Here is a 15643-nt window from a genome sequence, read left to right as displayed (position 1 = left end):
GCAGTATTGTAGACACTAATGTGTAAAGCTCTCCATCTTGCATCCAGCATCATCTCTGCTGACATCAGTTTGGCTCCGCCCAACAGATTTTGCACCAATGGAGGCCAAATGGCCAGTCAGATGCTGAATCATTAATGAGCCTTTTCCACATGGCGTTTGAGGAGAAACGACTCAGTACGTCTGAGCATTAAAAAATGAAAAGCAGAGCGGCAGTCTGGAGGCGACAATGCGTCTGGCTCTTGGATGTTGTGGACAGTTGGCTCAAGCAGCCTGTTCCACTCTTGTTGTTAAAACTGCTAAAGCTGAACGGCGTTTTGTGGTAAGATTTTTTGTCGGGTACCGTCAGAACTTATGTTTTGTGTGGTCCAGAAGAACTGATTGCAGCGCTCATGCACGGGTATCTGCTCCACGTTCTCTCATCTTAGCTGGCTGTGCACATATTTTATCTTTTGCTTTCAAGGAACAGGATCTGGCTGCAAGGCAGGCTGTGGAGTTCTGCTGAGGGGGGAGGAGAGAAGAAAGTTAGGATTTAATTAGCTTGTTACTATGCATAGCAGCCTGTTTGATATGCCGTCTCTCTCATGCTGTATTCAATGCCTCATGTCACAAGGCGGTTTGAATCTCAGTGTTTGATATGAAACGAGTCTTTGCAGATGATGTTTGTGTTGGAGAACAGCTTCGGCGTGTGTGTCAGCTGTAAAGCTTCTGGTCATTAATTAATTGACGAGCGTCCAGGTGATTGCTTCAGGTTGACCTCTGACAGAGTCACAGCGTCCCGCAGCACGCTTCTCGCTCCACACACGCTGAACCTCTGATCCGTTTGCTCCCTTCAGGCCACAGAGAACGAGCCAGGCGACATGGACCTGAGCGGCCTGCCCGAGACCGCCGTGGACTCCGAGGAGGACGATGACGAGGAGGACATCGAACGAGCCTCCGACCCCCTGATGAGCCGGGACATCGTTCGGGACTGCCTGGAGAAGGACCCCATGGACCGGACGGATGATGACATAGGTGAGCCACTGGGGGTGGCTTTTACTTCTACATGTTCAATCCTGGAGCCACATTTCATGTCATATTTCATTTTATGTTTTATTACATTACACAATAATAAATATGGTTAATTCATGTCAGGGATGCACCAATCCACCTTTTTCACTTCTGATACTGATATCTGAGGTTTAGTATCGGCCGATACGATCCGATACAGAAAAACATTAATTTTTTTAAACACCTGGGTTCTGAGGATGAGGTCACCCAGAGCACAAAGCATAGAATCAGACTGAATAGATCTTCCCTTTGTCACACTGTCACTGATACCCAATCTGCAATTGTTTTCAATATCAGGACCAATACAGATACTAATATCACATCGGTGTATCTTGTTCACATAACTAAAAGAAATTATGAATAAAATGGAACAGAAAGAAGTATAACTTATAAGCTCTGCTCTCTATGTACAAAGATAAAATCAGATATTCATCTTCGATGACTATTTCAGGCATATTTCAAATAAACAATAAACTTATTCAAGACCATATTGTTTCATCATAATAATTAAAAAATTTGTATGAATTGCAGAAAGTGGTTAAGACAGTTTTATCTCACTGTGAAGATTGTAGCACATAAACTGGCACCTTTAACTGAAATGCATCTTTCCATCATCAGGGACCTGAATCCACATTTTGTACTTAAAATTAGTTTAACTGTAAGTATTGGGTTTGTGTGATCCCTTTGTCCACTTCCACTTATGACCCTTAACAGTTCTCAAATATTCAGCACAATATGTCACATATGGAATAATTAGTGAATTATACAAACTATACAAGACCTTTTTGTTAAGTAATTCCTTTACCCTATTTAAAACAGCATTTTTTTTATTTATTGTTTTTACTTTTATGTGATTTATATAAGATTTTCATGACAAATACTCATCAGTGAGCGCATCTAAACACTTAATTAGATGTTCTTAATTAAGTTTTTTGGTATCCCAGGCATTCATCTCCTTTTCCCAGTTCGTAATAAGAACCACTTGTTATTCAGATGAGCCACAGTAAACATCCAGGCTGTGATGTTGGCTTTCGAGTAATTCTCAAAGCCACATCAGGCTTTTCGTATCATATCCCTTAAAGCTATGACTCAACTCCAGCTCTGATGATAGGCGTGTTTAAAAATCGAAGTACACAGAGTCGGTCGGGGCTTAGCAGCTGATGTGGACTTTGGGTGAGGATGATGCATTGGATGCAGAGAGAGAAGGAGCGAGCGCCAGCCCTTCCCCCTCTCTCCATCCGCTGATCTCCCTGCTGCGCCCCCTTTCCTCCCTCCCTCTGCCGGGAGGCTTTTCTAGGTCACTCCTGCACATCCTCTCGCCTCACCTCTCCCAGCGCATTAAACTTTCAGCGATATCGCAGCTTCACACACAACGCTGTTGCCATGCCAAGCCCAGGTCAGCCGGTCCACAAGACTGCTGCTGGTCAGGACCAAGGAGGAAGATGTTCTGGATGTTTTTCTCCATTGACTGTCAGTCGTGATACAAGAGAATAATTACAGCTTTTAAGCAATTATGCATGTGGAGTTTAGTCATTTTAGTTTTTCATTCCGTTTATAAAATATTGAAATTAGAATTACAAGCTTCATACTGAATAGATATGTTAAAGAACAAAACTGGTATCCAGGTAGGTGTAGCTCAGCATTATGGAGAAAATGTACATAGCAGGTTAAAAACAGACTGATTAGAGATTCTGATTAACTTCTTTACTATATTTCCACAAATATATTGAAAACCAAAGATCCATGATCTGATCTGAATGTTTTTATTTTAAATAAAAAGAAATGATGAATCATGCTCCTAAGTGATTTTTTTTTCATTTTGCTCCTTTTAGAGTTGTACACAAGCTGATATGAGAAGGTTAATATCCGTCCTAATGTAGAGCAAAATCTTCCTGTGCTGATCATAATAAACGTTTGGTTGTAAAAATACAAATACTTTTTCATTGTAAGAAAATTGTGTCAATAGTTACATTGTTACAGTTAATTACACTGATTAAAAATCAAACGATGAATTTGTGTCATTCTTAAACTGCAGGTAAGGGCCACAAAAGGGCCCGGGGCCGCGCTTTGCACACCCCTGCCTTAGCATATCTCGTCACTGGGAACCAGCCGATGCTTTGCACTTGTTAGCATAGTTGGATAGCTGGTTATGCATGTTAAGAAATAAACTTTTCTCAGTTGTTCTTAGGGATTTCTCTGATTTTAATACAGCTTGAAGGAATGATGAGTGACTCAAAAAGTCACAGTGTGATTAGTCAGCCATTATTCTTGGCCTCCTTCAGATGACTATATCAATAGGATTGATATTTGGCTCAAAGTGATTCCTCTGCTGGCTCCATGATGATTGCGGTGACGATCAGGTCTTCTTGTCTCGGTGGAGGGGAGATGCTGGATCACTCTAACCAGCAGCCCTGATTCCTTTCTCTCTCCCATCCAGGAGTCAAACCACTTCCAGAGTTTGATGGTTTTCCTCTGAACATCCTGTCTTCTCTTTTTGTCCCTCCTCACAGAGCAATTACTGGAGTTCATGCATCAGCTGCCAGCGTTCGCTAACATGACCATGTCGGTGAGGAGGGAGCTGTGCGCGGTCATGGTGTTCGCCGTGGTGGAGCGAGCTGGCACCATCGTTCTCAATGATGGAGAAGAGGTTTGTCTTGGTGCATCTTTGTTCCTCTGTTGGATGTTTTTTTCTGCTCTGTTAACCCTGAATGGTTCAAATAGTTTATCTTCGGGTCATTCTAGGTTCCCTCAGGCACCCAAAGCTAAACAAGCATTTGGTTTGGGTTTCATATTTTCAATGCATTGCACTTGAACAAAAGGATAAAGAATTTATCTCTAATTCTTGAATGAGTAAATGAATGAACGCATTCATTTACTCTTGATTCAAGAGTAAATGAATGCGTTCAGAGGGCTTAGGCTTTAAGCATTTTGTTGCTATTATTGGTTGTCAGATTTTGATAAATTTATGTTAAAAAAAACACATTTTTTTTCCACTAAATATATATCTTTTTTTTGCTCTAAATCAAGCATGCAGTGGTTACAACAATCCTCATTTAAGATAGCCTCTTCCCAAGGAAGAGAGCAAGAAACCATCTGTTATTCTGCTTTGTTTTTGCTAAATGGCTTTGACTCATTAAGGGACACCAGCTGTTGAAAATCCAACCATGTATCACTTCAGTTTGTAGGTAGACAAACCTATAAAGCATCTTTCTTATATCTGTATTAGGTCAAAGTGCTGTTCACATCAGTTCATAGAATAAATTAGCATTAAAGTTACTCTAAAACTAGTAGACAATTGTGTAATAAAACCTTAAAAAGAGCAATAATTAAAAACTACAAGCATACACAGCATGTAATATTGAAAATAAAATAAGATATAATTTAAGACATGTTAATATGAGCATGTTGTATTTATTAAATTTGTTTCTCCGTAGCTTATGTATATAGTTTTAAAACGCATACCGTGGAAAGAATGGGAAATAATTGACTGTAGCAGTCAACAGGGATTATTTAAAATCAATTGGAAGAGTAGAAACCAAACCTTTCGTCATGTTTTCTCCTCTTGAGTCCTGTAGTTTCCCTGTGGAAGCAAACAAGGTGTTAGAATAATGTGGACTTATAGTTTCTGCATCTACTTTTGTCAGAAATCATATTTATTAAATGGAAGTCCTGAAACAATTTTCTGCATAATCTGAAATAGGGCGTCAACTAGCTATTGTTAGTAATCAATTATTCACACGATTGATTGGATTAAAAATTGCCACATTTTGCAGATTTTTCATTTCACCACTCAATCCTAATTTATACAAAAAGAAAAGGAACTTTTTCTTGCCTAAAATGCAAAAATAGAATTTTCTTTTGTGTACGCTTGATCATTTGTAGCATCTTCAAATGTATCTAAGAAGTATGTAAACACATACGTCTAACATCAACACCTCCCTTGACTTACTGCCACTCAAATTCAACATACTAAAAAAAACTAAGGGTTTAAAAGTCCTAGGTGCTAAATGTATATATTTTTTGTACAGTTATGATGTGGTGTGCTAGCAAATGATCTTTCCCAGTTAAAAATAAATTGATTACTAAATTAGTTGATTATTTCAGTAATCGATTCATCACAGGTAACTGTTTGAGTCCTGAAGTGAAATCTGAAGTTGTTCCTGTTGTCTGTCTGCAGCTGGACTCGTGGTCGGTGATCCTGAACGGCTCGGTGGAGGTGACCTACCCTGACAGCCGGACAGAGATGCTGTGCATGGGGAACAGCTTCGGTGTGTCTCCAACCATGGAGAAGGAATTTATGAAAGGCGTCATGAGGACCAAGGTGGACGACTGCCAGGTTGGAACCCTAATTTGAGTTGATCTGTCACACTCCGCTAGCATGAACAGCTCCATTTCCTTTGCATTTCAGTGTGCAAAACCTGGCAGGAGGCCTGTCATCCTGCATTATTGCATCCCACTGTGCCCCACTTGTGCTGAAATGTTTGCAATCATGACACAGAAAGTTGCTTGCAGCAGTAGCAGCCTCTTATATGTAGAGGAATCTGGTTTTTAATTATTAAGCTGAATAAAACATTTATTGTATTAATTTGTAGAAGCATCTCCTACTGTGGTAAAGTGAATCATCTCTTTTCTTTCAGTTTGTATGCATAGCCCAGCAGGACTACTGCTGCATCCTCAACCAGGTGGAGAAGAACATGCAGAAGGTTGAGGAGGAAGGAGAGATCGTCATGGTGAAGGAACACCGTGAACTGGATCGTACCGGCACCAGGAAAGGACATATTGTCATCAAGGTGACACCTCTACTGTCTTCTGCAGATGTACAAGTTTTGCACGATCGACTTGTAAACTTCTGTCCTAATTCTGGATTTTCAGGGCACGCCTGAGCGTCTCACCATGCACCTGGTGGAGGAGCACTCAGTGGTGGATCCTACCTACATCGAGGACTTCCTGTTGACCTACAGGACCTTCCTCTCCAGCCCCATGGTCGTGGGAAAGAAGCTCCTGGAGTGGTTTCACGACCCAAGTCTCAGGGACAAGGTACGGCCAGTAGGGCGGAGCTGTCCTAATAATTAACTTTTTGATTACATTAAAATGTTTCTGAATTTGTTTTGAATTTGGTGCCCTGTAAAGATGTTGCCGTGGATACCAACGTGTGCCGCTCATGTGATTTTCTCAGGTTACACGGGTAGTCTTGCTGTGGGTAAACAATCACTTTAATGACTTCGAGGGAGACCCTGCCATGACCCACTTTCTGGAGGAGTTTGAGAGCAATCTGGAGAAGGAGGTACGTTTCTTCAACAAATGCAATGAAAAATGAGAGAAATCCATATTTCTGTCATATTTTTAATCCCTCCTTGCAGAAAATGTGCGGGCACCTCAGACTGTTAAACATAGCGTGTGCTGCTAAAGCCAAGCCACGGCTGGTGACGCTGACCAAGCCGTCCAGAGACTCTCCTCTGGCCTTCACCCTCCTCGGAGGTCAAGAGAAAGGTTTCTGCATCTTCATTGATGCCGTGGAGCCAGGGAGCAAGGCAGCAGAGGCCGGACTCAAGCGTGGAGATCAGGTGACTTTCACATGAAAAGATATTGGTGAAGTCTGCGTTGTGGTTTTTGTTTGAATATTTTCCGGTTTTATTTAGCCCTCTGGCATCCTCAAAAGCTTTTTAATGTCTTTCTCTTGACAACTGTGAAGAACAATCTCAGTCAAAATGATCTTTTTTTCCACTTGAAGCTCATTTTTCTTGTGAAATTGGTTTCGTATTATGACCTAACTGGCATTAAAAGGCTTCCCTTTGAGAAGTCTTAAACTGAACTCTCCAGTAGCTGCAGGCACCCTGTAGACTTTCTCCTCGCAACTTGACATCCCAGCCAGTTTCACACTCTGCAGGCCTCTCAGCTGTAAGCAAAGGCTCTTAATCCTTGAAACCATCTCACAAGTGTCTGTGTGTGTGTGTTAAGCTCTCTCGATACCAAACATCCTCTGCAGCTGTTTCTCCCAAACGGAAGCAGAAAAGCTGTCTTACTTGGTAGCATTTACCCCCTTTACACCAGTCACACTTTCCATGTTTTACCCACTTCACCCTGTGATTCAGGACCTTCAAACTCACAGCTTTAGTGTTATTTTAGTTGTCACAGAATCGTGATGTGCTGCATACAAAGAGATCTGGGCTCTGCAGGTTGGTGCTCTCAGAGCATCTCAGACATTTACAGATTGCATATGACGTTTCATAAGCTATGTTTAATTATCTGATTGTAATGCAAATTTTGAGAAAACAGAAGATGTGAATTATTCAGGTTTCCATCTACTAGTTTGGAGTGCAAACTAGTAGTCAGATGTTGACATTAAGCAGATCTATAATAAACGGGTTAATGTTTGCTTAGTCAGAGCTTATTCAGCAACTGTATTTCCATCTTCCTTTTAGCAAATTAACTCTTTTTCAGAAAAGCCAAAAATTACTATTTTTGCAAAATTGAAGTTATTTGCATCAACCTTTTCCAGTATGATACTTCTATCTTTTACTTGTCACCTCACTCATCTAGACTCTTTGTGCTCCAAACCCTCTATTGAAGTTTATGGTTCAAGGGCCTGGGAGTTTTTTTGTTTTTTTTTAAGCAATTTCGAGATATTTATGTTTGTGATCATAGGACAAAAAGGGGCTAAGGATTAGTGTCAGTATGTTGATAACTGCTGTCCTCAGCTTGCTTCAGTTATCTAAAAGCCACATGATGCATACGTGGAGATCAGCTGCCTCTTAGTTGAGATTTACTTCTTTATGAGAAAGAGATGACTCATAACTGAAGGTTCTCAGCTGGAAAAAGCAAATTCTGGTCTTTGTAACTCTTTTATAATGTAAAAAAAAAATGCATTTTCTAACTATGTTAAGGTTCTGATTTACTGGTTCTGTTCTTTCTGCAGATCTTGGAGGTAAATGGACAGAATTTTGAGACTGTCCAGTTCAGCAAAGCCAATGAGATTTTAAAGAACAACACCCACTTATCCATAACTGTGAAAACAAATCTTTTAGGTAAGTTTTAATGTCTCCTATTAATAATTAATCTAGTCTTTCTCGGAAATAAAATGTAATATTTTCAGCGCTTGATTTAAGACTGGAGCTGATCTTATGACCTCATTGCTTTCCATTCAGTGTTTAAGGAGCTGATAACACGGCCAGAACACGAGCATGAGTTGGACGGGGACGAGGAACACGACAGGAAGAACGGTGCGCCTCACCTACCAAAAATCGGGGACATTAAGAAGGGGAGCCGTTACTCCATACCGGACCTGGCGGTGGACGTGGAGCAGGTCATGGGGCTGGAGAAAGCCAGCAAAAAGGCCAAGAGCAACTCAGTGGGAGGCCGCAACAAGCTGAAGAAAATCTTTGATAAGACACTCACCAGCATCCTGCCCCCCAAACCGTACAAGTAAGAGAATTGACTTCATGAAAGTAATAAATCAAAACATATTTTTACTCTCAAATACATTAAACACTCAAAAAAGGCTGCAGTTTTCAGCACAAATGTCGCCCTCTGCTTGTTGCTGACAGAACTGCTCTCCATCCTCTTCCCTCTGTTCTTCTTGTTTCCATAGCGACGTTTGTGTAGGCCAATCACAGGATGACAGCATAGTGGGGATGAAGCCGTCCAAGCAGATCCCACCAGCTCTGCCGGTCAGTGGGAACCTGTCGTCGTCGAACCCGGACCTCCTGCAGTCACACCACCGCATCCTCGACTTCAACAACCAGCCTGGTGTGTATTCACACACTGTGGGGGCTCAATGTGAGACTTTGACTCAGTGGCATCAGTGTGTGTACTTATAAATTATTTAAATACTTTTGAGGTTTAGCCCATGCACCATTATTTAGAACTAAACTCTGGAGGAGATCAAGATGAGCAGGAGGGATTTATTTACAATTTGTGCTGTATGTTCCCTCCAGAAATCTTATTTTTATCTCTAAAATATACTATACTCCATATTGCCTCTCGTTTTTTTTACTTTACGTCTTTCTGTGACCTTTGGTTAAAAAAAACAAACATTTTAAATAAATCATCCAGAGATTACAATCTGCTGAATTCTTCTTTTCTTGATAAGCTCTGATCGCCTATCGGCAAATCAGATGACAGCAAAAAGGTTGCATCTTTCAGGGAACTGGTACTATTTTCAATCTGTAAACACAAACGTAACGGCATCTAATTTGATGCTAATTTTTGAGGAACATGAGTTTAAACATGTTTGAATGCCTTTGTTTCTGTTAATTGTAATGATTTTCCCCTTACAGCTAATAACATGTTTTTAATTCAGAAATAAAAGTTTTTGTTTTTAAAAGATACTTGTACTTTGTAAACTAGTTTCATCAGAATGCATATTCTATTTTTCTTAATATGACTGTAAACAAAAGTGGCACATTATTTTCTTTTTATTTGTTGATGTAACTGGAAGAATAATTGGAATCGTCCATCAGAGCTCAAGAAAACAGAAAGTTTGTGTCAGTCAGGAAAACCTTGATCGATTAATCTCAGACTTTTAGGTTGAATGTACATTTGGCATTTAAAGCATTTATTCCAGGCACAGCAAGTGATTTCAGACAACCGAGTATAATATGAGCTGCCAAGAAAGTACTTTCTTCAAAATAGTTGAAAAGTATTCCTTTTGCACAGATTTTATTTTACGTGAATTTAGTGTATTCATAATATTTTGTAGGTCTTCATAGGGCTAAACACTCTGAATATACAGTACATAGCAACTTAATTCCATCATTTGTTTCATTATTTCAGTACCAGTCGTCCCGAGTGAGTACTTCCTCTCATTATTCTCCTTCTCAGCCATTTCTTCTCTGTCATTCAGGAATCTCTTAGCAGCTGTGATTTAGTAAACAGACATGCGAAATCAGTTGCACAACTTTTGGGGGATAAACGGGTGATTTAAATGGTGAAATGACGCAGAAAAATCCAGTTTTTAACATTTGGTTTGGGTGTCATAATGGTGAATGTGGTGGTTTTTAAATCTTTGGGGTGTTTCTTTCGCTTGAACACTCAGAAAAAAACAACAATCTCTGGTGGTTTTAGCCAGAATAATGTAGATGTCTGCCTAAAAGCACTAATTTTATGTCCGTAGATATGTCAGACCAAGTGCTGCGAGTATTCAAGGCGGACCAGCAGTCTCGGTATATCATGATTGGGAAGGACACAACGGCTAAAGAGGTGGTGGCCCAGGCTATCAGGGAGTTTGCTCTGACTGCCACGCCGGAGGCTTATTCACTGTGTGAAGTGTCTGTCACACCTGAGGGCGTCATTAAGCAGAGGCGCTTACCAGACCAGCTTTCCAAACTAGCTGACAGGATTCAGCTAAGTGGCAGGTACAGATGTCTTCAATTTGCACAAACTCTAAGAAAGAGGAAAGCTTTTCTTTTTAACAAATACTTTTTTACTCTTACTAGAGTAATTCTTGCAAAGCTACGCTTTGTTTTTACATAAGTACAATTTATGAACCTCTGACATAAATTCTCATTATATTTAACTTACATTTTTTTTGCCATTAAGATACTACTTGAAGAGCAACATGGAGACGGAGACATTGTGCTCTGATGAAGACGCGCAGGACCTCCTACGAGAAGGCCAGATCGCTCTGCTGCAGCTCAGCACGGTGGAGGTGGCCACCCAGCTCTCCATGAGAGCCTTCGAACTTTTCTGTGCCATCGAGCCCACCGAATACATCGACGACTTGTTCAAGCTGCGCTCCAAGACGGGCTCGGTCAGCCTCAAGCGCTTCGAGGAGTCCATCAACCATGAGACCTTCTGGGTGGCAACCGAGGTGGTACGGGAACCCAACCAGCTCAAGCGCATGAAGATCATAAAGCATTTCATCAAGATTGCTCTACATTGTCGAGAGTGCAAGAACTTCAACTCTATGTTTGCCATCATCAGGTTAGACAAATAAATGTTATGTATAAACATATTTTCTTATATTCTGCCACCATTTGACTAATTGTGGTTCTTCTTGCAGTGGCTTGAACTTGGCTCCGGTTTCCAGACTAAGGGGAACATGGGAAAAATTACCAAGCAAATATGAGAAATTGTTTGGGGACTTGCAGGATCTCTTCGACCCCTCGAGAAATATGGCCAAGTACAGGAATGTTCTCAACAATCAGAACCTTCAGCCACCAATCATTCCCCTGTTCCCAGTTATCAAGAAGGACCTCACCTTCCTACACGAAGGTACATGACAGTAGAATAATTTTATATTACAAACTATTTTCACCTACTAACATTAATTGCAGTTCTGATCCTGTTTTAAACTAGAATCTCCTGCTTGTAAAAAATATTTATGGAAATTACACTAGAATGTTTTCTTACAGAGCAACATAGAGTAAATTACAAACAGTACTTTCAATCTTTCATTGTCAAAATGTGAATAAAATGTCTTAAAGGTTGTTATGTATTAACAAAAGTGCAGCATAAAGTATATAAATACTAGAACTGTAATGGCAAATGTGTAGAAGGACTGATACCTAATTAATTTAGCTTTACTAAATGGCTACAATAACCACACATTTCTCAGAAATACATTCAAATACATTTATTTTCAGTTATTTAAAACCAGAGGTCGCTAAACTGAAATAAAAGAAGCAGATTTGTTGACATTTGACAGCATTACGTAAAACTTAAGCAACATCTTAATATATTAAGCTGAAAATGTCATACCTCTTTCTATATTTTATGCTTATAAGTTTATTATTAACTTGATTAAAATTGAGAATTTAAACTCGGATGTAAATGTAATTTTAAATAGTTTAATGGCTTAGAACTAGTTATACTGAATCACTGCTGAGATCAGTTAGCTAGAGTGGCTTTTGCTAGCGGTGGAGCTGTGAAAACTAACCAAATACATTTTTTATTATGGAAACGAGCAAAAAGAGCTAGAAATTTGTTTCCGAATTATTTTACATAATTCAGTAACAATTATATCACTGAATCTAGATAACAAATATATATCATTTGTTATCTATTTAAACAAAAATGTAAACAAAGTTCTTTTTGAACACATAATGGATTACAACTAGTTAAATTGAAGTCAGTGCTAAGCTAGGTTAGCCATGCTAGCTTGGCTTTGCTGTTTTCTCAATCCTTGTGAAGCTGTTCAAATTTACCAACAGCTATATGAAAAATTAAAAAAAGCCTTTATATTAACAAAAAGTACTAAAAATAGTTGGGAAATTATGTTTTAGGTAAGCTAATATGAGAAGTCAAAAGCTAGCATTAGCTTAACAGTTTTGCAGTTTGATTGTTTGTGGTTTTTGTGGTAGTTTGTTGTTTGTTTTCAGAAATTCAGACCTGTTGTCCACAAACAATCTTATATTTACATTTCTCCAGTGACTGAAATACATCTCATGTATTTAATTCACAGGCAATGACTCCAAAGTGGACGGTTTGGTGAACTTTGAGAAGCTTAGGATGATTGCCAAAGAAATCCGTCATGTCGGCCGCATGGCGTCTGTCAACATGGACCCTGCTCTCATGTTCCGAACCAGGTAAGGAAAATCTATCAATTAAAGTCAGGAATTATAATCAAGTCCTCACCTCCCCTCTAGGACCAGTAATCATCACTCCACTGACTAACCATCCCTGTGGGGTCAATCGGTCCACTTAGATTCGGTCAAGTTTCTGCATCACGCTTTTCTTTCAAGCAGCTGTTCTTTTTGGCAAATGTTTTCTCGAGCAACTGTTCCCTTAAACGCGCTGTTGGCGTTACGAAGTGCTCAGAGCTTCTGTGAAAGCAAGTCTTTGTTTAATGATGTCTTCTTAATGGAGTGTCGCCACTCAATACCCTTTCTGCCAACTTTCATGTGGGTGTTTGGTGTAATTGCTTCTCTTTGGTGATCTTGGTAGTCTTTCCTGTCCTAAGCTTTGTCTCCTTTCTTTCTCTTTGCTCATAAACCCTTTGCCCCTCTCCCCCATGCTGCTGTTTGTGGCATCCCAAATTCTAGGAAGAAGAAATGGAGAAGTTTAGGGTAAGTTTGGTGACAAAATCGTTACCCTTCCCTGCAAATTAGCCTGTCTATCTGCAAACTTTTTATTCTGCTTTGCTTCTTTTCTGAAGCCTTGTTTTTTATTAACCAGCTTGAGTTCCTCCCACTAATTCTGCCTGACACTAACCTCAGGATACTGAATGTACTGACTGTAACAAAGGTCACATTTGCTAACGAAAGGTCACACTGTTCACTGCTGGGCGTATAATAGCAAATGTCACCTTCAGTCATGTTGTTTTTCAACTGCATGCAGTCTCAGTTTTAGAGCTTTACAGCCTTCAGTTTTATCCTTCAGGAAAGTTTCATAATATTCATATTTTTCATTCTTTACATTCTTGTGGTCAAATTATACATTATAGAACGTTTAATGGGAAACAATGCAGCACATTTGTAAATGTAATTTAAATATTATAATTATAAGCTTGTTTTTCACTATGATAAAATCTTCTCAAGGAAAACTTATCTGAGAAAATAAATCTCGACCACATCATTAGTCAAATGTTTCCATTAAACTTTGTACATTTCTGTCCACAGGCAGCTGTCATGTTGCGTTTTCGTTTTGCACCACGAGTAAAAGCTTTTACTACGATTACGACCAACTCTTACTCAAGCCACAAAAATGTAAACTATGACTTTGCTACAGTAGTCGCCCTCTTTGCTCCTCTGCTGTTTGACTCAAGCTGTCGGTCCTCTCCACCCCCCTGCTGCCTGGAATGACTGGAATGTTTTCAAGTTGAAGAGAAAAAAAAACGAAAGCTGCTTTCTGCATGTCTCAGTTTAAACACCACAAATCCCACTAGAGTTTAACAATCTCACCCGCATAAAATACTAATTAGCTCTTTAAGACAGTTTATTAATAATTTTTGTCCTTTTTCTATGTTTGTCTGTACCCCACATTCCCTTTTCCGTGTTGTTTGTTGTTCTGTGTACACGCGTGTGTACTTGACCAGGTCTTTAAGTCAGGGCAGCGCCAATGCAGCCGTGCTCGACGTCAGCCAGACAGGTGGCCACAAGAAGCGGGTTCGACGCAGCTCCTTCCTGAACGCCAAAAAGCTCTACGAAGACGCCCAGATGGCCAGGAAGGTCAAGCAGTACCTGTCCAACCTCAGTCTGGAAACCAACGAGGAGAGCCTGCAGACATTTTCTCTACAGTGTGAACCCTCCATCAGCACATGTGAGCACAGCTCTCACTCTTATACTATAAGTGTGGTATTAAAATATGTATGTTCAGACTTGTAGTGCATGACAGCTGTGTATTTATTTTCATCAGGAAATGACAAAATATTTAAAAAAAGAAAAAACTTGAACAAAGAAAAGTAACTATAGGACACAAAAATGTGCAGAAAAGATACGACTACATTTGAAACGCCAAATTGGGCCATCAGTTCATAACACAAAGTGTCCAGCTTGACTATGAGTTTGTAAAGTGAACATTTGTATGATAACATATCTGGTAAAGTGTAGGATGTCGAGGATAATTAATGTTATTACTTACCCAGTTCTGATCAGCATAATACTTGCTTTTTATTTGTAAGCCATTACGTGTTTTATATATAATATTTGCTATTTAAAATGTCAAACACATCTAGATGATCTGCAACATAAAGAATGTAAATTTAAAAAAAAACAAAATCTGAGAATTGAGGATTAATTTCTTTTCAGTGTTAAATCGGCAATAAAAGTTTGTCCATGTCAACATTCCCACCCACATTCCCAATGAGAATTCTTTGATTTAGAGAAATAAAAATGAACTCCTGCTTTTACATCCTCAGTGCCCAAGAATGCTGGTGGGAAGCGACCCGACACTTCCCCAGTGGTGTCCAGAGCAGCCAGTCAGCAGCGGGGCCAGTTAGCCAAAGGAAACCAGGTCCTGCAAGTTCCCACTGTGGCGCTCTACCCGTCCCGGAAAAGAGTGCCAGTCAAGGATCTGCCACCTTTTGGTAGGAAAACCATTAACGTTTGTCTTCCAGTTTAGGTGTTAAATTGTGTTTGATGCAGCTGGTTTATTCAGAGCTGCTATGAGATACATCTGCTGCAGATAAACTAGTAACATTTAGGGATGAAAAATCTGTTTGGTTTAGTTTTCCAAACAGTAAAAGTATCTTTTTCTCTGTAACAATGATGCCACCTAGAGGCTGCCTCCCAACAAACTAGCAGAAAATCCCAGACAATGCAGCCTGACCCCCCGGGGAAATGGCAGTGTTCCTCCTGCTAATTATGCTTGTTTTATTGGAAATGTCCACAGGCACCAGTTCGCCCCAGTCCCTGAAGAAGATCCTGTCTCTGTCTGAGGAGGGGAACGAAAGGCACCGGAGGCAGCCAGAGGACACCATGTCCAACGCCTCCTCCCAGCTCTCCTCTCCGCCCACCTCCCCCCAGAGCTCACCAAAGAAGGGTAAGCTCTTTACCCCCACCCCTCGCCACACTTTGAGCTCTTTGAGTCACTGTGCGCCGCTCATGCCACCTGGTGGCTGCCAGCGGTATTAATTTATCGCGCTCTTTTTTTCCTACAGACATGACATCTGGGATTTTATTCCAAAATAATTATTTTTTTTAGCAGTTATGGTTCTAAT

The 15643-nt window shown here is 40.1% G+C and overlaps 1 protein-coding gene across 15 annotated transcripts in view; it reads left to right on the top strand.

Annotated features, from left to right (window-relative positions):
- The window catches only part of rapgef2b (Rap guanine nucleotide exchange factor 2b), a 100145-nt gene that overhangs the window by 78623 nt on the left and 5879 nt on the right, over positions 1 to 15643 (top strand). For 10 of the 15 annotated variants that reach the window (XM_081611892.1, XM_081611885.1, XM_081611891.1 and 7 more), the window contains 19 exons: positions 834 to 1011; positions 3558 to 3694; positions 5225 to 5383; positions 5685 to 5837; positions 5920 to 6084; positions 6224 to 6331; positions 6408 to 6611; positions 7964 to 8072; positions 8193 to 8469; positions 8636 to 8793; positions 9820 to 9834; positions 10160 to 10400; positions 10585 to 10968; positions 11048 to 11259; positions 12449 to 12572; positions 13029 to 13052; positions 14021 to 14244; positions 14843 to 15010; positions 15316 to 15465. In XM_081611892.1, the coding sequence (XP_081468018.1) occupies positions 834 to 1011; positions 3558 to 3694; positions 5225 to 5383; positions 5685 to 5837; positions 5920 to 6084; positions 6224 to 6331; positions 6408 to 6611; positions 7964 to 8072; positions 8193 to 8469; positions 8636 to 8793; positions 9820 to 9834; positions 10160 to 10400; positions 10585 to 10968; positions 11048 to 11259; positions 12449 to 12572; positions 13029 to 13052; positions 14021 to 14244; positions 14843 to 15010; positions 15316 to 15465 (3190 nt within the window). The remainder of the gene's footprint in view (positions 1 to 833; positions 1012 to 3557; positions 3695 to 5224; positions 5384 to 5684; positions 5838 to 5919; positions 6085 to 6223; positions 6332 to 6407; positions 6612 to 7963; positions 8073 to 8192; positions 8470 to 8635; positions 8794 to 9819; positions 9835 to 10159; positions 10401 to 10584; positions 10969 to 11047; positions 11260 to 12448; positions 12573 to 13028; positions 13053 to 14020; positions 14245 to 14842; positions 15011 to 15315; positions 15466 to 15643) is intronic. The other 5 variants (XM_081611886.1, XM_081611884.1, XM_017307110.2 and 2 more) reach the window with 3 other exon arrangements.

This window comes from Poecilia reticulata, chromosome 10 (genome assembly GCF_904066995.2).
Source record: "Poecilia reticulata chromosome 10, P_reticulata-male-v2, whole genome shotgun sequence".
Taxonomy (NCBI): domain Eukaryota; kingdom Metazoa; phylum Chordata; class Actinopteri; order Cyprinodontiformes; family Poeciliidae; genus Poecilia; species Poecilia reticulata.
This window is presented reverse-complemented; position numbering and strand designations above follow the sequence as displayed.